The sequence below is a fragment of the Halichoeres trimaculatus genome, unplaced genomic scaffold (assembly GCF_033239565.1).
Source record: "Halichoeres trimaculatus isolate MK-OKI-2021-1 unplaced genomic scaffold, fHalTri1.1 fHalTri1_scaffold_18, whole genome shotgun sequence".
In the NCBI taxonomy this organism is placed as follows: domain Eukaryota; kingdom Metazoa; phylum Chordata; class Actinopteri; order Labriformes; family Labridae; genus Halichoeres; species Halichoeres trimaculatus.
In genome coordinates, this window is record NW_027437196.1 from 26784200 (window position 1) to 26806648 (window position 22449).

The following is a 22449-nucleotide window of genomic DNA, read 5'->3' on the forward strand; positions in this document are numbered from 1 at the left end:
ATCATAATCCACACTTAAAAATGAGAATATCAGCACCAATATAGGTTATTCCCAAATACTACTCCCTAGCTTCCCGATTGGGAAGGAGGGAGGTCATATTGATTTATGACTCGTACAAGTATCAATGACAGCACCACGCCGGCTGACAAAGTTTAGAAGTGGAAAGAGAGATCTGTGTTTTTCTCTGCTGGAAACAATTTCTGTGATTAATTTTGTAGTGATGGTGGACACTGGTGCCTAACTGTCAGACAGAAAAAGGACAGAAGAGCAGAAGAAAGATACGCAGGAGATAGAGAGAGCATGAGCTACAGGCTAAAGCACGAGCTAAAGGTTAAAACATGAGCCAAACTGTAATGTCTATCCCAACCCACAGTCTGCAGTCATTCTGCAGTGGTCTGTTCAAACTTGAGAGTCTATCAATAAAATGAAGAGTGAGGTTACGTTAGCTCTGATTGGTAGATGACTGGCAGGACATAACTAGGATTTACTAACGTTACACATTACAGATGTGTCTTAAGCGCCCTTCACACCGCTGCGCGGTAACCGCCCCGAAAACGGCTTCTCTGCTGGTGGAGGCCTCTGAAATGCAGGGCGTTTTTCAAAGTGGTTCCTGCTGCCGCGGCATGAGCATGGGGTAACAGGGGGCAGTAACGTAGAGGTGATTCAGCAGACGTCACAGCAGAGCCCACCCTAAAGTCCTTCATAACCATAGACTGTATTAAACAGTTCAAAACACTCCCTCCTCAAAAACACATACCCCCGAGTAGTACCTTATAGTTTCGGTTTACTGTATGCTGTGCATAAAGACTATGAAAGACATGATTCTGTCACTAAGAGAATCCCCCCTAGGAATACATTTTAATGGCTCATTCAAGAATTTAACATTACTACAGACTAAAAAACGAAGGGGAAAATAAGGCTCCATCATCAAAAGAATTCCCACGAGAAATACTTTTCAATGGTTGGTTCCACAATACTACATCACTGCTGACTATAAAACGGAGGGGAAAATACGGTTTGAACCCCTTTACTGTGAATAAATCAAATCGAAATCAATGTTTTTGAATGTTTTGAATGTTTCAATTTTGTTGAAATGTTGTCCCATGCCCAGTTTTTCTTCTGGTTGTCTTTGTAGGACGGTAGAGTAGTATTGTAGAGCTCTGGATATTCAGATACCAGTAGTACTAGCTCCTCCATTGCTTGTTTTGCCCCGTGAAGCCTGCTATTTCCAAGTTTTCTTCTTCCTTTGATGTGATTCCTAGGCGGCTGCCGCCAGAAAGTTCAACACACTGGACTCTGGGTGGCAGGGGAAAATCTGTGCGCATGCGCGTGGGCAGCAACCGCTTCTGGGTCCTTCCGCCGCAGCCAAAACCGCTTGCCGTCTGCCGCCCGTCCCTCTTTAAAATGACTGGAGGCGGCGCGTTGCCGCACGGCGGTGTGAAGCCCCCTTTAGAGCACCGGGCTGTCAGCTGAGCTAAATATAGCCAGCTACCAAACTATAGTATAAACTGACATTTGCTTGTTGTCATGATTCAAACTGTAGGACTACATAACTGTTGATAAATACCTTACCTCATCAAAAACGCCTTGTAAAGTGTCACATCTTTACAACAGTGTGCGTGAGACCCCGGGCTAAAAGGTGTTGCTGCAGTCTAATTGAAACAGATCCTCTTCACAGCATCTTTAATATGAGGTGTAGACTTTCAGTACGGTCAGTTTGGTTCTCTGTGTTGCTGTGAACAAAATGATTAATGGTAAAATAAATTAATTTCCCATAAATCACTGGAAACACTTGCATAAAGGATGCTGAAAAAGGTTTGAAGTGATCAACAAGAACAGGGAGCTCTTTATTACGGAGTCTTTTTTTGAAACTTTGATTTCTATTTTAAAGGTTTTCAGGTTTTGTGAGCTGTGAACATCTGGTGATGAACAGCCTGTTTCACTTTAACTGCTGCTTTCAATAAAATGCTGATTAATTTTTTTTGTCCTGCTCCCATGTCTTCTTTTAGTATTTTAAAACTCTACTTAACTCTTTTTAAGATACAACATTGCAAAATGTGAATTCTTGAGATTTTTCAACTGGTCCTGACTTTTATTTTCTATTTTGTACATTTATTTACAAAGAAAAAACACATATTTGTGTGTGTGTGTTGAAATACATTCTGCGTGCATTCATGAATTTAGAGACTGCTCTGAATTCATATGAGTGAAGCATTAACAGCAGATACCAGTGTTAAAGTTTATCCTGACTTTCAACAGCGCTGAATCTCTGTCAGCGTCCTCCTGATTGTGTTCCTCACAGTGTGTTTTTTTCTCTCCACAGAAACTCAGATGCCAGTCTGCTCATCTTCAGGTAAGAGGTCCACAGAACGGTTATTATGTTTAAGCTTAATACTGTATCATTGTTTTTTTTTAAGGTGTGTGCGCATCAGCTGTTTTAAATGTATTTTCCTCCAATACACACCCACGTGGTGAACTGTACAGTTAGCATTCTGCTTCTTTCACCTTCTGAAATTTCACCAGTTTTTTTTTTTTTTTTTTAAATCCTAGCTTAACAACATGTTTCCTCCTCAGCTAGAGGACTTGAGTATTGAACAGGACAGTGTCCCGCCCCCACAGCAGCTTAAAATCAAACTTCCTCCTCCTGTTTCTGGTAAAAGTGTTTTTGTGTGAATTCAGTGGATCGTAAAAAAATCCAGTTTCTTTTACCTGCTCTGACTTGTGGCTCAGCACTGGGTGTAATGGTTTTCATGTCGGAGCGATAACAGGCAGGGGCTTGTTTAGTCTGGGTTAATATAATCAGTGAGGGGCTGGCATTTCCAAATATCTCACTCCGCTCTCATAGAATAAACTGCAGAGACTGTTCATGTTAGGAGAGGAGCTTCTTTATACTCTGTCACCATGTCATCAACTGTTTGTTTGAACCACGGCTGTAGTCCAGGACTGGGTTACTTTGATCCACCCTTGACCCAGATCTTACTGGCAGCTGATCGTGAAGAGAGGAAAAAGGGGTTTGAACGACCAGCCGATGGGCAGAATGGACCAGAGAGTGCCAAAGAAAGCATTCCTCCAACAGGAGGATGCCTACTGACTGACTTTTCTTTTTCTGGACTTGTGGTTTCTCTGCCCAATCATTATATTTCTATGTCCTTCCAAGCTTGGGACAACTGATGTGTGTGTGTGTGTGTGTTTCTTTGTTCAATAGAGAGACAGAGGGAGGAAAATGACTGGGTTAGCAGCAGAGAGGGGAACACGTATTCATCATGTGATTTCCAATATTCTTTAAACAAGATGGCAGCAGTGAAAATTTAACTGCTGTACCCACTGTGAGACTGGTCCAATGGCTTTGGAGGAGCATTGCTGGGACGGGGCTCTTCATCTCATTGTCAAGTTTTGCTCCAAAACTTTCATCTACTTTTTCACACATTCCAACTCAAAATGAAAGATTATAAAATCTAAAACATGTATCTCGTTTTTTAAAAAATACTCAAGATGTTGAAATTTACAAGAATCAATGATGCATTAAATTTACATTTGCTCAAAGAATTGATGCAAAATACTGAACTTTTTCCAATATTCTGAGTTGTTGGGATTCACTTACAAGTTAAAGGTAGGACCTGCAGGATTTTCCCAAAAAATAAAATGTCAACTTTAACAGGAATAATCCTGCTCAATTGCCTCCTCTGGACCTCTTAACATGTGTGTCAGTGTCTGTGTCTGCATCAACCCCCTCCTCTGCCTGTATGTGGATGTTTTGGTTGTGTTGGGACATTTCTGAGCAGAGAGTAAATAGTATCTCAGCCAATCACAATGTGCTCAGTGTGTAAGTGACTTGACATGTTGATGATAGTGAGTGGAAGAAGCTTTTCAGAGCAGCTACGATAGCTGACGTAGCACGGAGGAAGAAAGGCACAACCGAAGTGAAATGAAAAACCAAACAGATAAAGCTTTTTACTATACGAGGGTGAAGCTTGGCTCGACTTTCACTCACTTTTGGGAACTTGGAGAGCAGCACAAGAGGGACGTGGGTTTGCTTTCTGCTAACCAGGTATGTGTCACATACCCGTGATTAGCTTGTGCCAACATGATAAGTGAGGTGCACGGCTCTTGAGTCTCTCCTGTATAGAAAGGCAATGCTACAGGTGGTTGCTAGGCTAGTGAGTGTGTTCACGTAGTCAGAGGCTGTGAGTGTGTGCTGCTGCTGGCACTGAGCCAAGGAGGAGGAGCCCAGTTTGATGATTGTATTTACTAACAAGTAAAGAAAACTCCTGTAGACCCTACCTTTAACAGTTTATTAGACACCAAAGATAACTATATAGACAAAGATTGGTTGATTTCTGATGCTGATGTTAGTTTAAAGTCCCAATTCTGTACTCTTGTCAAAAAAAAAGAAAAAAAAAACTTTTCAGTTGCAATTGGTCAGATCTGGTGATCTTTATTAGTAGTCATCACTGGTTTAGGGAGCTCAAAAATTACGTAAAATTCCCTCAAACTTGTTAATCTCACACTTTGTTGTTGTGCTGTTTGTTAATCCCATTGACAGAAGTCACCCAAGTCTTTCTGGGACAGACTTTACTTTCATCTGTTAACAGTCAAAACAAAGGGATGAAGACTTTATTTGTGCATGTCATCTGCCAAACGCCCTGGTAACTGCTGAGTGTGTGTCATATTCACATCGTCAGGTGTGTGGATAAATAGTTTTCATGTTTTCTTTGTGTCCATGGTGATGGAGGGATAAAGATTGTTTTTAGTGATGACTCTTGGTTTTGTTGTATCAGGCCATAATAATGCATTCAACTCCCAGTAAGGGCCATATAAACACATATGCAAGGCATGTCTGCTTCAGCAGCAAGACCTGCTGGGATGCCTGAGAAGGTATCACAACATATGTTTTGCTTTTAGGGATCTACAAATACATGTAAGAGCAGTGGAACAAGTTCAGTTTGTAAAAGACTCAATGAGGAAAAAGCAGGAACACCAAGACACATTGCTGAGATGAGTATTGGCTGAAATACACCAGATGCCTCTGATGCCTGTCTCCGCTCCATCATGGCACTGGATCAGATAGGTTTCCATTTAATGTGTCACTGGATCCATTTTATTGCAGTCCAGCTGCGTGGTTGGTCCAGCAGGCTGCATCTAACATGCAGCCATCCTATTTTTGCTGGATGTTGTAGCCGTGACGAGTCACTTCACCATTGTGAAGATCGAGCGAGACAGGAAGTTGTGCACAGAAACCGCCCAAAAACACACAGGGACTTTCAAAATAGGACAAACCGTGTCAAATCTTAGGCATTTTCATCTTGACTATGACAAAAAAATTGACATAATGAACTGAGCCAGACCAGGAGTCAACAGGTTTGAGGTTTTACAGACCAAAATAAATGAAGGGAGGCTTATCAATGGAGTGAGAAGCGTGGGAACTCTTTGGTCTGTGACTCCAGCGTTCTGTCAGTCATACAGCTTGTTGGACTTGTTGACTGAACATGCAGCCTATGTGAGTTGATGAATGTAGTCAACATACAATGGAGTGGACTGCAGATGCACCTGGTGTATTTGAGGTGTTAGTCACCTTTATTGCTTATAAAGTTACCGCCTGTGATAGATAGCAAATGTTAGCCTCCAAAGTGACAGGACCGCTCAGTCTGAGATGTGCAGTTTGTTAAACTTCTGATTCATGCAGGAAAGCCTTCTCAGAGCCAGTGGGGGTCAAAGCAGTGAGAAGTTTGGGCTTGTGTCAGCAGCCCCCCTTCAAATCAATGCTCACATAGTTTTACTTTCAAATATCTGAAGAAAGTGTGACTGAATGAAAAGGATGTTTCTGTCATTTGCCTGCCAACACTCTTGATTTCTGTGGAGGTCTCTGGTTTTTAATCTGTTCTCCTGCTGTGCTCCCAATGTGTAATTTTTCAGATAAGTTCTAGATTTTTCACACTGATACCAATTGAAAGGCTCGTTCATAAATATTGTCGAACTCAACTTGGCAATAACAAGCATGCACAAATGTCAGCAGAGAACATGGAGGCAAAAATGATGTTAGCAGACATGGCAACTGCACAAAGCACAGACAAATGTTGAGGCCGGGGGAACAATCTAACTGTGGCCCGTGTTGGTTCTGTGCCACATGCAAATTCACCAGTCTGTTAGAGTAAGTAGCATGAGCTGACACACTCTGTGACATTTCACTGTCGCCCAAAGTCTGAACTTAACTGTTACCTGGACGGGAGCATCTCATAGTGTGGGCGTAGCCTTCAAAGTGTGGCATACCTTGAAACCTATAACTGGCCAATGCGTAGTCTGGAGATCATGGCTGAAAGATGCTTGAAGTGCATAATGACAGAAAATATCACTAAGAAAAGTGAAGCTTTATATAAATACATTATTTATTTCATCAGAGTGTTTTCACAGATAGGGGAGCACAGATAGGCTACTTGCAGTAAAAGGGAAAGAGGAAAGTGGAGAGGTTCTTTGAGTTAGCCCTGACCCTCTTATGTTCCCAGAGTTGCCTGGGCCTCTACACTGCTTGTCATGCAAATGAAGGAGCAAATGCATGATGGTTTCTTCCTGTAGCTGTTGGTAACCCAGAATATATAGAAGAGCGACAGTCCAGCGCTAACCTATGCAGACACAACAACATTAGTTATATTTTTCCAAACACTATCTACTATGTCTTCCATGGTTACTTTAAAGTACAACTACAACCAATGCAACCAAAATTGAATCAGCTTTGATGTAAACAGCGCCAGGCCACACCAATGTCATGACATTGAGGACACAGGACTCAGCTGAACTCCCCCTTCCGGAGACAGATTTCATCATGAGCGGCCACTTTATGAATGTTCAAGTTGTGAACCAGGGATTTCTTTATTTTGAATGACTCTCTGTACCAGCAGAAGGCCTAAGTGCAACTGTTAACAGTAGGTATGAGCCAGAAAGAATGACAAATAAAATAAATTGAGTTGGACAGGCCGTGTTTCTTTTTAGATTAACTGAAGGACCACTGGAATTGAACACAATAATGATTCAAATACACCAGATGCGTCTGTCGTGCGTAGACCTGTCACGATAATCAATCAATTAACCGAACGATAAATGAAAACGTCCTCGGTAAGTTTGCCACAAACTGACACATGCATGCATGTTTGTTTTCCTCCTCTCTTTCGACCAAAGAGGCTGAATGAGAAGATGGCTCACTATGTCTATCTTTCCTAACATCAGGGTGCATAGGTTCTATAGCGGATTTAGCAGATTGATAGTGTAGTGAGCATCTGTCAAAAATGTGATCTTTGGAGTTAAGACAGGGCTGCTCGTGCGTACACACGGAGAGAGCTGAAGTGAGCGTCCTGAGGGGTAAGGAGGAAACACACGCTAATATGAGTGATGGCACGAAAGATACGGTTCTTAAGCCGCCTGCCACAGTCCCAGTGTGGGAATATTTTGTTTTTTTATCAGAATGAACAAAGTGTGAGCTCATGAACACCAACGAGCTGATCTGTCACATTTGTTTGAAAATAGTGGCGAAGAAGAAGAAGAAGGGGAGGTGCAGCAGGGCCTTGTTCTTTGACAATCCGCTCTTACTGAGGCTTTTGGTCTGCAAACTAAATAGAAATAAAAGCACCAAATGGTGGGCGCTCAAAGACAGCTACATTGCCAAAGAAATGCAGCCCTTCAATACGGTTGAAAGCCAGAAATGTTCAAAATGTTTGACAGACAGTACGGATTGACTGGGAAAAAGTACATGTTACAAACAATTCAGGAACTGTATAAACTCCCTTTTATTTAGGCTGTAGTTTTTATTGTGGTTTTTTTTTTTTTTTTGGAGTTTCGTTTTTTCTTTAGAGACAGGGTCTATGTTTTATTGTTTTTAATTAGTATTTATTAATTTCATTGACATGTATTTTTTTCTAAAAGAGAGTCCATTTCATTTTCATTGTATTTTTTTTCTCTTTCTTGTTTGTTAAATTTATTATATTTTTTGTTTAATTTATTTTATTTAAAAGATCCTGACCTTTTAATTACAGTTAAATACTCTTAAGAAATTAAAGTTTCTTGCTTTTGATATGGTGTACTCACTTTATTATCCCGTTTATTATAATTACATCAAGGAAAAAAGGGAAAAAAATTAAAATAATATTGACAATAATATGGTTTATCGGCAATAATATTTCGGAAAATTATCATCTCGCAATGTGTCAGTTAGAACTGAAAGTTTCTACATCGGTGTGTCATGTTTCGGTCGTCAGTGTGTGAATGTGGTGTGGATGGGTGATAGAGATCAGAAGTGTTAAAGTGCTTTGAGTGGAGACTAGTAACGCTCAGTAAAATTACCGGTCCATTTACCATTCTCTCTGCAAAGCTGATGCAGCTCATAATCTGTAAACTAAGCTGTTGTCCTCTTTGTATTTAGTATGTGTCTTCCATACCAGGGCTTGTGGCTATTGAGCCTTTGGGTGTTAGCTGGTTGGCAAACCCCTGTATTGTTGATGAGCTCTTTTCCAGGAGGAGGGAAACGATCTTTGTTGACTGAGGGCATAACTTGACTCTTAGATTCTCTCCTCTTTCCTGAAAGATCTCATCTTTAAGTGTCTTTGTTTTTCTGTTCATGACAAGAGTGCTTTTCCCATGCTTTACCCTCCACCATCCTCCACCTCTCCACCCTGGGAACTCATCTCAACACCCTGTTTTAGAGTCTTTTTTCAATGGCTGGTCTGATCCCCTGAGTTTACCATTAAAAAGCTGCACACACACATACACTGCTGCATTGTGTAGATCCAGAGGCCACCAGTCTGTCTGCTGAAGAAAAAAGTTGTAGCAAACCAGCCTGTCCAATCAGAGACCATAGTTATTGTCAGCATCTTCAAAGAAAGAGTGATGTAGGTACCTGTGAGCCTCCTCACACCTGGCATGAGAGGAATAATCTGTCAGTTGCTCAGTAGCATGACCTGTAACCTTTGACCATGTAGAGAATGACACCTTAGTTTGAAGCAGGTCCAACCTATCTCCACATTAAGTCCATGCTGTTTCAGTCACCGGACAGCAACGAGACAAGCTAAGTCTTTTAAAGCCAGTGTGTACTTTGGGACCTTTCATTGCACCAGATATTTCCTCTAATTGGCTGAAAATGCAGAAGCTGCATCAACAAAATAAGAATTGGCTGTTATGCAACATGCTTTTTTATTGTGCCTAAGTGTATCTTAAAAATGTGTACCACTGGGTTTTATAATACAGTTTAAAAAAAGTGTGGGAATTAATCTGGGCGTCTGCATAACTTAGTCACAACATCTGTTCTGATCTTCATCAGAGTCTCAACAATAAACAAACACAGTCTGCTTCAACTAATACTACACAAACAGTGATATGAAATTACACAAACCTGTTAATGAATATATTTGTCCTCATGACCATGCCGAGTCTTTGGTGAGGAAATGTATTCAGTCTGTCATATGTAACACCCTAGACCAGTGGTTCCCAAACCTTTCAGGCCGCACACCCCCTTTTACCTCCCAACTTTGCTGATGCACCCCTATGCCTGAAACATAAAAAAAGAAAAGGCGTAGTCTTTATAGCCATATATACAGTATCAAGTTATATAGATATGCTGCTGTTAACACAGAAAATACAATAATGGCCCTAATGGTCTCTCACATTAGAAACAATAGGAATAATAACAGTAAGAAAAAATATAACAATGACAATAATAATATTTAAAAGTCAAATGTGGTTGCCGAGCAATGAAAAACAGTTGTTACTATAAAACAAAAAATCAACATTTAAATATCTCAACTATTAACCCCCGTTAAAAAGTGTTCAAATTATTCATTTTATAATTTATGTGTTTATTTATTGCTAAAACATTAATAAATAATTCTGCTCAACTGCTCTTACACTAATGTCACGCACCCCCTAGCGGCAGCTCGCACCACCACAGGGGGTGCATGCCCCACACTTTAGGAATCCCTGCCCTACAAGCACATTGAATGCAAGCATACTGAACTTCTTCTTGAAGTTCTTGTGGCTGTAAACAGTGGTCTGGAGATTGTGTTCTGACTAATGATTCTATGGAGCGTGATAGATATATTGTCTTCTTGCGCCACAGTGTGACGAGAAAGAAATGAACGGCATAAACATGTGTCTAGTTCTGCTCATGGTCTCTGTTAAAGGAAGTAGATTTAGCATACAAGACCCTTGTGCATAATATACGGACCTAGTCTGTGACATCTCATTTGTTTTGATACAGAGTTTTGAGGCAATTTGTCGTCAGCGGCCATATTGAAAAACCTTGATCCAACCTAGCTTTGTTCAAATTAAGTTGCATCCACTTGGTTCGATTCCCAGTGGGCCTTTCTGTGTGGAGTTTTCATGTTCTTCCTGTGCATGTGTGGGTTCTCCCCGGGTACTCCAGCTTCCTCCCACAGTCCAAAAACATGCTCATCAGGTTAGTTGAGCACTCTAAATTGCCCATAGGTGTGAGTGTGTGCATGGATGGTTGTCTGTCTCTGTGTCAGCCCTATGACTGACTGGCGACCTGTTAAGGGGTGTACCCCACCCCCCAATGAAAGCTGGAATAGGCTTCAGCTAGGGCTGGGGGAAATATCAAATATACTCGATGTATTGCAGGTTTTGCACGTGAGATATACTAAACGACTATATAACCTAAATGTTTTCAGACGTCACAACGTAAATCTCTTTGGTGATTCACTCATTTCACTCTGCTGCTGCTCAGCTGGTGCTCCTCTCACAACGAGCACCACACTCCCCCGCCCACCCAGAAAAATTCTACTGCGCATGCAAGTTTTGGTGTTAGGAGAGGAGAGAAGAAAGTTGCTTGCACGTTGTTGTTGCTGTCGCTGTGGGTTCCTGGGACTTGTTTTCAAGAGTGCAGTATTTGCTTATTTAGGTTTGCTTTGCTGCCTGTATGATCCCTGATTATCTCCCAACTATCCAAAATGAGAAACAGAATGTTTTTAACTTTCACTTTTGCTTTTTTCTGCGCACTCTGCCCCCCCGAGTGCCGTTCAGTCATGGCAATCAGCTGATCACTGCTCGAAACATGACGGCAGATGAGTTTGATGCTATTTTACAGCTGAATACCAAAAGACTGCTAGCAGGGATATTATCAGAAGACAAACCCAAATCCAATACAGTTCAACCAGACTCCATCCTCAAAGACAGAAGTCACTGGAGTCCTTTCACATTGACCAACATTATCCAGGTAACTGCTTTATGGATGGGAAAGTAGTATTATCTCCAACTTTAGTTCATGATATTTTCCAACTGTAAGACAATATAATAAAATATAATAAAATAAAATATAATATAATATAATATAATATAATATAATATAATATAATATAATATAATATAATATAATCAGCCAGTTGAATAAATCTGAAATAAATCTGCATTTGTTACTGGAACTAAAAATACGTAACTACATAAAGTTTGGTTTAAAATGAAAGGTTTGCTAAACTTACCTGATTGAGCTTTTCCCCTTTTTGCATTAAAATTTCAAAAATCTAACCTTGGCTGCTAGTACTTGTTAGAAAATTTAGTCTTCCTGTACGTCTGCATGAAAACTGGTGCTGTGTTCCAAATCACACACTTCTAAATTTCACTTACTAAAAAAAAAAAAAAATGTTGCCACAAAAAAAGGTCACACTCTTTAATATTTGATTGGGCCGCCTTTAGCTTTGATTACACCATGCATTTGCATTATTTTGATAGGCTTTTGCAATGCAACAAGATTTATTTTCCACCCAGTGTTGCATTAATTTTTCACTTAGATCTTTGCATTGAGGATGGTAGAGTTTGACCACTGGGAGTCAGCAATCAGTGAGGCTAACCAGAAAAAGATGCACAAGTGCGTTCACACTGACTGCACGGCAAAGCACAGTGCACTGTGATTTCTCAGTTGACGCACTCAAAACAGTCAAAAGGTTGAGTGTGGAACGGTGGACACTTTTCATACTTGATGATGATAATGACCCCCATATTTGCTACATAGAAGACGGGGTGGGAAAGATCCAAATATGGTTGATGGATGTAATCAATGAAAAGCAGAAGAACACCTGTGAACGGTAGTAAAATGCAACATGTAGGTGCAAAGCTCCAGTGTTTGATTTGGGACTCCACCCTGTAAGATTTTGTGCACTGTTGAAGTAAGTGCAGAGTGTATGCAGTGCACTTCATGTAAGTGTACTTAAGGAAGTACGTGATTTGGGACACAGCATGGGTTCCATGTTACAAAAGAGCTCCTCCAGTCATCCCTCCTGTGATTGACTGACAGGTTGCAGGTGGGTCCAGCTCTGTGTGCCCATTGGCTTCAAAGCATTCACTGGGGAATAGACTTCCTCAACCACCTTTCCCAGCCTGAAAAGTGGTGCTCTGTATGGGGGGTTAGAGGCGCAGCTTCCCCCTGGTGAGCCACAATAATAAACATAAATTAATATATTTTCACGCATTTATACATTATATATCTCTGATTAGAACAAAATAAAGAAAAGTCTTAGATTCACAAAGTCAGTAAATATTTTTAAACAGAAAAACATGTGGCTTGCTGTAAACATACCAGGTGAGATAACACAGTTAAACAACACCTTGCCATGTGATTTAACTGAAATCATCTGAGGAGAGCTCATTGATCCATTTATTCTGCTGGGGCTTCTAAAATGGTCATAATTACAATGTTAGTTTTATAAAAACAAAGCCAGTGTTATGTAACTCCTTTGGCTGGATCTCCTCCACCCTCCCTTCATCTCCCTCTGTGATCAGGCCTAAGTCTGTTTTAAATAGTAACAGGTTGTGAGGCTGGAGCTCCTTCAGACCTATAGACCTATAGTACAGGAACCACATAGCTGCTAACTCCTGGCAGCGGGAAGGAAGAGGAGAGGAAGACAGCTGTATGCCTCTGATTTCATTTTCAAGAATGTTGAGTGTTCTGTATTTTCTCCACACTATTTTCCAGGTAAGCCCCGTCATTGTGTCCTAAGTGTCCTAGATAGAGTACTCTTGTAACGTGTCCTGAATAGAGTACGCTCTCAGTGTATGTACACACACTTCTGTGTAGGAACAAGCCTCAGCTATCATCTGTTTTTTTAATTATCAAGTCAGAAGATTTTTAATCAGAATGCTGTAACAAAGGAAAGATGAGTTTGTTGTTCTGTTTACCTGCTGCTTCCTTGTTGTTCTCTTGTCTTATTTCTTAAACTGGTCCTGAAGGCCTCTCAGATCCCTCACCTCTGATCTCAGGGGTCACTGCACAGTGTCAGCTCTTCCTTTACTCATGTGTGAATATCTATGTTCTCACAGTTAGTTCAGTGATGCTTTAACATGGTGGGGTTACAGGGATCATTTCAGATGAACATGGCGGTATTATCAGCTTTTCTTGGGAACTAGCAGATGCTCTGACAGCTGAAGTGTTGAACTGCTTACAAAGCCTCCATCCCATCTGCTGCACCCTGAAAACATCAAAACAAACAGCAGCGTGGTCTGGGACTGAATATTCAATACATTACAAATGGGCCACACATAGACTTTATTTAACTGTATCATTTTATTATACTGTCATTTTTTCAAGTCCTGAAGAAAAGAGGTTTTAATGTGACCCACATATGCTTGAGAGAAGTAGCAGCTTAATTTTAGATGACTTCCTGGAGAACCCCTTTCTGTCTCTCCTGAGCTTAAACCTGTTTTAAAACACTCAACACTTTAACAGCTAGCTTTTTGCTGGGAAATGATCTCATTATGTGATAAATATTTATAGAGGCCCTTTCCAAGCTTTACATATGAGGATGTTTGGTTGTCAAAGCTGTTAATGATTTCTGTGGCTTGGGGCGAGTGAGAAACAAATGTGATGAGCCAAGATTCTGTGGTAGGAAATCAAGTCATGTTAGCACATGCTGTCTAGTTTAAGTGCCAGCTTTTGCACAAACCCTCTTCCTCAGTCAGATGATGAAATAAAATATGTGTCTTGTTGCAGTTTGTGGAACGACTTGGTTCAGCTGCATAATGTGAGGGGGTTTGGAGCATGACCTTTGGTTGTGGTGGTAGCAGCTTCTTAAACTAAACTTGAAGCATATTCATAACAAACTGCATCTTGAGTTAATGTGGAGTTATTAATCTGTCAGATCAGAAGCCATCAAACCCTTACATCCACCCTGCAGCACAAAGTAAATCTTGTTTTCTAAATTAAATACCCTGTGTCGATGCTTTGGGGGTTTAAACCACTTCAGTGGGATTCAGGCCACTAGTATGTGAGAAGAGCTGAATTCCATTGAGTGATTTACAGCCTCTGTTTCTTCCTGCTTGGTGTTTTAATGATGTTTTATATCTGGGGCCTTTGAAAATGAGCTGCAGCAATCTAATGCTCAAGTTATATCATCACCAAGTCACAACATTTGGACAGGATACAGCTTTCACATTGATAAAGTGGTCCTACAATCCGTCATAAAGACTTAATCGTGCGTAAATCCTGCCAACAGTTACACCAACGTAAAGTTGTTTTCTTTTACAGGAACCTCAGACTATCAACCAATAAATCATTCATGTATTCAGGTTGTACATTGTTGAGCACTATAGTGCAGAATGATATTTGTTAGAGTTATATTTCATTATTCCCTCCTAAGGAGACTAAGTAACCCCTGGGCTTTTCTCAAACCTGTGTTTAAATAAATAAACATTTACATCAATAAAAAAATCTTTACTAGTCGAGGGGGTATTGTCTTTGTTTCTTTGTCTTCATTCTGCCCCTCTGGTGCCCCCATTGTAGCTTTGACTGATTTACAACTCAATAAAATCCTTATTTTTTCCCACTTGTGTTTTAGAAAAAACCCTTATTTCAGCCTCTGTCTGAGACATTTTGTTTTAGCTCCTAACTCTTGAAGGCTCTTCACTCCACAAAACCTCCTTCCCTCCAATTGGCCAGTTCTCTGGAGGCCACAGGGGGATCTACAGGCAGATCTTAGTGTTTGAGGCCCACCACTCCAACATGCCATAAAAGGATTCCCCTAGGTTTATGCTGCTTTCCATTTGTACTCAGAACTGGGAGGTCAGGAGTGGGAATGATATCATCTCCAAGTTTGGTGTTCCAGTTGCCATTTCAGGAAAACTTGCCATAACAGCAGAATTTCTGTATAAACATGGAATAATACCATATGGCTGCTTTGTAGTGACAAAACCTAGTCAGAAATTCTAAAAAAGAGAATCTAATAAAAGCTGAATTACTGTCTACTCCTGAATAAGGGGTGTGAGCGCAGGAAAGCGAGTGTTGCGTCTTCACAGGCTCTGGGACATGTTTCTTGTGGTGGTTTTCCAGCTCTTTGTTCACTATACGGAATTTGCTCTTGTCTGTTTGTTTTAAATGTGTGCATCTTTGTATGTCTGTGAACGTGTTGGAGTGGAACTTTGCTGTGCGTGAGTCCATCAAATTAAAAAAAAAATAAACAAGGGATTGACCTGATTTATGAGAGAGGAATCTCTAAATCACTTCTGCTGTGATCTGGCGCTGTTTGGAAAAAAAAATTAACTCGACTTCCAGGGGAGGCAGGTGCCTCGGTTGGGGGGGGGGTGCCCCCCCCCCCCCATACTATGGAAAGGGAAACACTGCATTTAGGAGAATCTGATGGATGTGATGTCATCATCATTTGTTGTGGAGTCTCGTAAAGATCTCGTTCCACTTGTATCCTGGAGTGTTTTGACAGAGGCTAAAGGCTGGATTAAAGCAGGGCCTGAATTGGAGCAAGAAAGGTGCAGGGACCCTAATTTTGCAGCTGTGTCACACAGGTACAGCATGTTTCACTGTCGTATATACATATATACGCACATAAGGGTAAATTTGGTTATGGTAATAAGAATACGACTGATTGTAGTTAATGACACCCATTAATTTTTTATAAATGTTGTACAATGTATGAATATAATGAAAACAAATGTTATGTTAACCTAAGAATTGAATCAGATTCTATAAAGAAATATACAGCAAGAGCGAGTTCATAACCAAAAGTCTGCATTTATGGAGCTCAACTGATACAATTTTAAACACAATAGACTAAATCACATTAGTCACAAATGTTTCCAGAAACAACCCTTGTGCAAATGAATGCTCAAGGCAAATTAGACCTCTGTTCTGTATGTACTCATAACATGAATATAAGATCAAATAAAAAAATGTCAACAAAGAAAATCTTCTATTCAAATTCTTTTTCAAAAGTCTTAAAAGCTGTAACATAATAATAGGTGTTGGTGGAAAGAGGTTTTGAGAGCGTCTTACCTTTGAGACAAACAAATGAGAGCTAAGTAAATACAAACCGATAATAAATCATGTTAAAACATAAATATCAATGTGATTAACCAAGATTTTGGAGCTGAGACCCATTTTGCTCCTAAGGAAGTGTCTGTAGTGGAGTTTCAAATTTCAATTTTGATCCAAGTGGTGAACCTCCAGACCTGTCATGTTGCTAACATATCATGACCGGCCGTCAGGTGCACTGAACCTATGGAGAAAAGCTTCACTCTTTCTCAAACTGACAGCTGACAGGATGTTAGGAGTGGCGTTCCCAGCACTGATATCCTCATTTTCTCTGCAGTTAGTCCAGTTGTAACAGCAGCTGCTAGCTTGGCTCAGCGACAGAGGTGGCATGCTGTGTTAAGGGATCATTGGTTAGAGATGAGGGTGTGCAGTATGTACCTGCCCCCTACCTTTCTCTGATTGGCTAACTATTGTTATCGTCCAGTGGCGCTGATATGCTCCTGTCCTGTTTTGGTCTGATACTGATGAGATGATCAAACTCAGTGGGTACGGACGACTCACCAAGAGTTGGTGGTATGCTTTAAGAAGTGAGGGCACACTTGTGAATAAAAATCAGAGGTGCAGGTACTAGTGCTGCACGATTTTGGGAAAAGGTGCGATTTGCGATTAGGTGGACAATATTGCGATTGCGATTGTGCTTGCGATTTAATAAAAAAAGTTGTATTATGGCAAGTCTACAGACTTGCTTGGTTATCATGGAGAAAAATCTGAATTGCATGTGCTGACATTGCGATTGCGATTGCGATATCCTCTCTTGCGATTACGTAATTGCATGTGCTGACATTGCGATTGCGATTGCGATTGCGATAATCGTGCAGCCCTAGCAGGTACTCTCCGTACCAGTGACCTCAGCCTCTATCCTGCACTGGATTAAAGTTCATGTTGTTAAAACAGATCAAACGGTGCCCACAGACTTGCCATGGACGCTCTTCTGTCCCTGACACTTGACCCAAATGAGCACCAAGCCTTCTTCACAGATTACACTAATACCACATTTGCACAGTCATTAGTTACACTAAAGAGAAGGCAGAGACACCAAACTGTGATGATACCTGCTCTACACTGAGAATAACATTGTTTACCCTTTCACTTGGTGTGTTGGTGCCGACCATTTTTCCTAAAAGGTTGCGCAAGTTTGTGAAAGCTGAGATGTTGCTCTTTCAGCCAGTACGTGGTTATGATGGTAATTTCACTCACACATTTAAGGAAGACTGGGAATACACAGAGTGCAGAGTGGATTGATAAGAGGAACACACAAAGAAAACAGAGCTGAGTTTGTACAGAAATGCCAGTGTCAGGGACCAAGCCGTAAGGACACAACAAAGGAGTTTCTTTGTTTGAAAAAGTGGGTTATTTTTTATTTCACCCAACAAAAAAAGAACTGTAAAAATCAAACTGCTAACAATTCCGCCTATAAAAGAGGTCAACTTAATATAACTGAACTCAAACTGGACATAAGGTGCGAACATAACAAACAGACCTAACACAATGAAACAATAGGACGACTTATATAGTGGTTTGGCCAAACCAATTCAAACACAAGGGGAAAACATAACAGGACAATGTGCAACCTGATACAAAACTAAACTAAGAAACCCTAAATCCCCCCCGTGACATCGGAGCAGTTGGAATCTTCCAATTTGCCAGCCTCCAGCATAAAAGCATTGGCTGCCCTTGGCCCCGCCTTTTGCTCCCTCCAGGAAGTGCCCTTCCCCAGCAGCCAGGTAACTCAAACAAAGGAAAAATGGTTAGTGCAACAGAAATGTGTCTAATCTTGCATTGTACAAATGTGCGCGCTAAATTTAAACAATGCAAAACTAAATTCTGAAATAAACTAATGTTAAAGCAACCTAATGTGTTCGTGGTTTATTGCAAAGAAAAGGTGTGGTGAACTAACTGAGGAATGAATTGAGTGGAGCTGTTACCCCTGTGTGGCCCTGGCCATCACACACTCTCCCTCTTCAGGACTCTCGCTGGAACAGCGGGAGAGGTAGTCAGCTGTTAGATTGTCCTTTCCTGGGATGTACTGGATGCTGAACCGGAATGGTTGCAATGCCAGATACCAGCGGGTGATTCTCCCATTGGTGTCCTTCATCCTTTCCATCCACTGCAGTGCTTTGTGATCCGTCTCCAAGGTGAACTCTCTGCCCAGGAGATAGTACCTGAAGGAATCAAGGGCCCACTTGATAGCCAGTGCCTCCTTCTCCACTGTTGAATACCGAACCTCCCTGGCAAAGAGTTTCCTGCTGATATAGGCTACTGGATGCCGATTACCCTGGGGTCCCTGCAGTAACACAGCTCCAAGACCCCTGTCGGAGGCATCAGTTTGCAGAATAAACTGTTCATCAAAGTTTGGACTGTGCAAAACAGGTTTCTTACTTAATGACTGTTGGATGTCCTGAAAAGCTGCCACCGCCTCCTCTGTCCACTGGATCTGATTTGGACTTTTGGATCCTGTCCTGTCCGTGAGTAGAGCTGCCCTGGTGGAGAATTCTGGTATGAAGCGGTGATAAAAGCCTGCCATACCCAAAAACGATCGGAGCTGCTTCCTTGTCTGTGGTAGGGGGCATGACTCTATGGCCTGGATCTTGCTGACCTGCGGACGTACCACCCCATTTCCAATGACATGGCCCAGATACTCTGTCTCGGCAGCAGCAAAGACACATTTTGCAGGATTGACAGTCAGCCCAGCAGAGTGAAGGCGGTCCAAGACAGCCTGCAGATGTTTCAGGTGCTCCTCCCAGGTGTTACTGTAAATGACAATGTCATCGAGATATGCTGCAGCAAAACCAGAGACATCACGAAGTACCTGGTCCATGAGCCTCTGGAAAGTTGCTGGAGCACCATGCAACCCGAATGGCATTACTGTGAACTGGAACAGGCCCCATGGTGTCCTGAAGGCGGTCAGCTCCTTGGATTTGTCAGAAAGGGGAACCTGCCAATAACCCTTACAAAGGTCTATTGTGGTCAAGTACTTTGCCTTTCCCAGTTTCTCAAGCAGGTCATCAATTCTTGGAGTTGGATAGGAATCAAACAGAGAAATTGAGTTCAGGTACCTGAAATCAATGCAGAACCTCATACTTCCATCCTTTTTGGGTACGAGTACCACTGGGTTACACCACTCGCTTTTGGAAGTCTCGATGATCCCCAGTGACAACATCAGGTCGATCTCTTTCCTCAGGGCAGTCAGCAAACGTTCAGGAATCCTGTAACTCAGTCTTTTCACAGAAGCACCCTCTTTAACAACAATCTCATGTTCAACAATGTTTGTCCTCCCAGGAGTCTCCTGAAATACATTGGAATTGCAGATTGATCTCACCTGGTGCTGTTTGTCCTCTGAGAGGTGGTTGAGGTTATGGTCAACAAAATCAGTAGAAGGAGGCAAGTATTGCTCATCTACTTCCTCCTCATCTTGCACACCCTTTATGAGCATCACATCCGCCTTTGTTTCAGGTCGCTGCACCCATTCTTTTAAAAGATTTATATGCAGTACCCTACTGGAGCGTGACTGTCCTGGGGTAGATACCTGGTATGTGGTTTGCCCAAGTTTCTTCAGGATCTCGAATGGTCCTTGCCACTTGGCCAGCAGTTTGTTGTCATCACTGGGGAGGAGTACTAGCACCTTCTGCCCTGGGTCAAAGGATCGCTGCCGAGCTGACTTGTCATACCACGACTTCTGCCGTCGCTGGGCCTCCATCATGTGTGATTGAGCAAGCTGCGTCATTTTTTCCAGTCGTTCTCTCATCTGGACAACATAGGAGATTATATTAACATTCCCCCTCCCCCTGCTCCCCTCCCAAATCTCCCTTATCAGTGCTAGGGGTCCACGAACCTCATGCCCATATAAGAGTTCAAAAGGGGAGAAGCCAGTAGAGGCTTGGGGTACTTCCCTGTAGGCAAAGAGGAGATAAGGTAGCCACTGGTCCCAATCTGTACCACTGTCATTGACAAACTTTCGGAGCATCTGTTTCAGGGTCTGGTTGAAGCGCTCTGTTAGTCCATCTGTTTGCGGATGATAGGGTGTGGTCCTCAGGCTCCTAATACCTAATAGCTGGTACACCTGTTTCAGCAGAGTAGACATGAAATTAGTTCCCTGATCAGTCAGAATTTCTTGAGGGAAACCCACTCTGGAAAAGAACTGTACCAAACAGAAAGCAACTGATTTTGCTTTGATAGATTTGAGGGGAAAGACTTCTGGATACTTAGTAGCATAGTCTGTTATCACCAGCATATAGCGATTTCCTGCTTTGCTCCTTTCCACTGGGCCTACAACATCCATCCCAATACGTTCAAAGGGAGTGCCAATAATAGGTAGCGGCTGAAGTGGAGCTCTTGAGGGTGTTTTGGCAGAGGTTATTTGACACTGAGGACAACTTTTGCAGAATTGAGCTACATCCCTACGAAGACCAGGCCAGTAGAAATGGTGTGTGATGCGAGCAGTGGTTTTGTGCTTACCTAGGTGGCCAGCCCAGGGAACAGAATGCCCCAAAGCTAGTATGGTGTCTCTCATTGCTTGGGGAACCACAAGCTGCAATACTGACCCCTGCTGACGGTAGAGTATGTCATTTTGCAGAATGTACTCCTCTCGGTCAAGGTTACCCTCAGCTTCTGACTCCTTCTCCTTTGCTTTCTGAAAAAGAGACACTAAAGATGGATCAGTTTTCTGCATCTCAGTAATATTGGTTGGCACAGGAAACCTCAAAGGCAAATCTGGCTCAGTGATTGTGGACGGTTTTACAGGGGTCTGTTGAAATTTTTCCTTCCTTCTCTGTCGGCGAGTTTTCCGAGACTTCCCTGGAGTGGTCTCCAATTCCTCATTAAAGAAAGGCAAGGCACTAAGAGTCTCTGAGGGCTGGCTTGTATGTTTTGCCTGCATTCTGGTAAGAGCAGCGTTACATTTTCGGCTTTGATCTGACTCCAACAAATCAAAAAGGATTGGCAGGTCTCTTCCCAGGACTGCATCGTAGGGGAGGTTATCAGCAACCCCAATGTTCAGGAGATAAGTTTGACCATCCACTTTAATGAACATGTCAGCTGTCAAATAACTCTTCTCGTCTCCATGAACGCAACAGATAGGAACAGTTTCATTTGTGCTGATAACATTTGGCGAAACAAACTTCCTATGCACTAGAGTCTGATCACTCCCAGAGTCCAACAGGGCCTTGAGAGTTGTTCCATTAACTTCAATGGTTGTCATTTTAATTGAAGAGTTACTCTTGAGCTCAGTTTCGAAATGAGGACGTGGTACAAAGCACATTTGGGTCATTTTGGCTGAGTTTTTCGGGCACATTGGTTTAGTATGGCCTTCTAGCCCACAAGGGTAACAAACTGGCTTTTTACTAGCTGGTTTTGCTGGCTTGCTAGCTGGCTGGGTCTCCCAGGTGGGAGGCTTACCCACACTGGCTGGTGCCCCCTGCTGGAACTGTTGGGCTGGTCTGCGGTTGTCTTTGGTTGCTCTCCATGAATTGTAGCTCCATGGTTGTCCCTTCTTCCTAGCGGCCACAAAAACTTCAGCCAGCTTTGCAGCCTCCATTGCTGAAGCAGGGTCATGCTCTTTGATCCAAACCTGAAGCTCAGGGGACAACATTCTCAAGTATTGCTCCAGTATTATCATTTCGCTTATTTCTTGGATTGTTTTACCTTTGGGCTGGATCCACTTCCCATAAAGCTCCTTGAGCCGGACGTACAATTCCTTTGGGCTCTCATCAGAGTTGACCTCAAGGGAACGGAACCTTTGCCTGAAAGCTTCAGGGTTAATGTCATACTTGGCAAGGATAGCAGACTTTACCAGATCATAATCAAGAGAGTCATCAATGTCCATATGCACATAAGCACCCCTAGCTTTGCCAGTCAGCAGTGGTACTAGGTGAAAAACCCAATCAGGTCTCTGCCAGCGGCATGCTACAGCGATGCGTTCAAAGGTGATCAAAAAATGTTCAATGTCATCACTATCAGTCAGTTTCTCCAATCTTGGCACATATTGTGGGTGGAAATGACCCACAGAGGCCACTGTTGAATCTGTGTACATGTGACTGGGTTTGGTTTGGGCCTGTGGATGTTGTAGGGTGGTTGGTGGAGCCTCCAAGTTTAATGGGTCAGAGTCTAAAAGCTGAGGTTCTGGTGATGGCGATGTCCTGGCCTGC

The 22449-nt window shown here is 42.1% G+C and overlaps 1 protein-coding gene across 3 annotated transcripts in view; it reads left to right on the forward strand.

Moving 5' to 3' along the window:
• arhgef4 (Rho guanine nucleotide exchange factor (GEF) 4) overlaps window positions 1–22449 on the forward strand; it is a 131474-nt gene that overhangs the window by 2603 nt on the left and 106422 nt on the right. For all 3 annotated transcript variants that reach the window (XM_074692992.1, XM_074692993.1, XM_074692994.1), the window contains exon 2: window positions 2324–2353. In XM_074692992.1, coding sequence (XP_074549093.1) covers window positions 2324–2353 — 30 coding nt within the window. The remainder of the gene's footprint in view (window positions 1–2323; window positions 2354–22449) is intronic.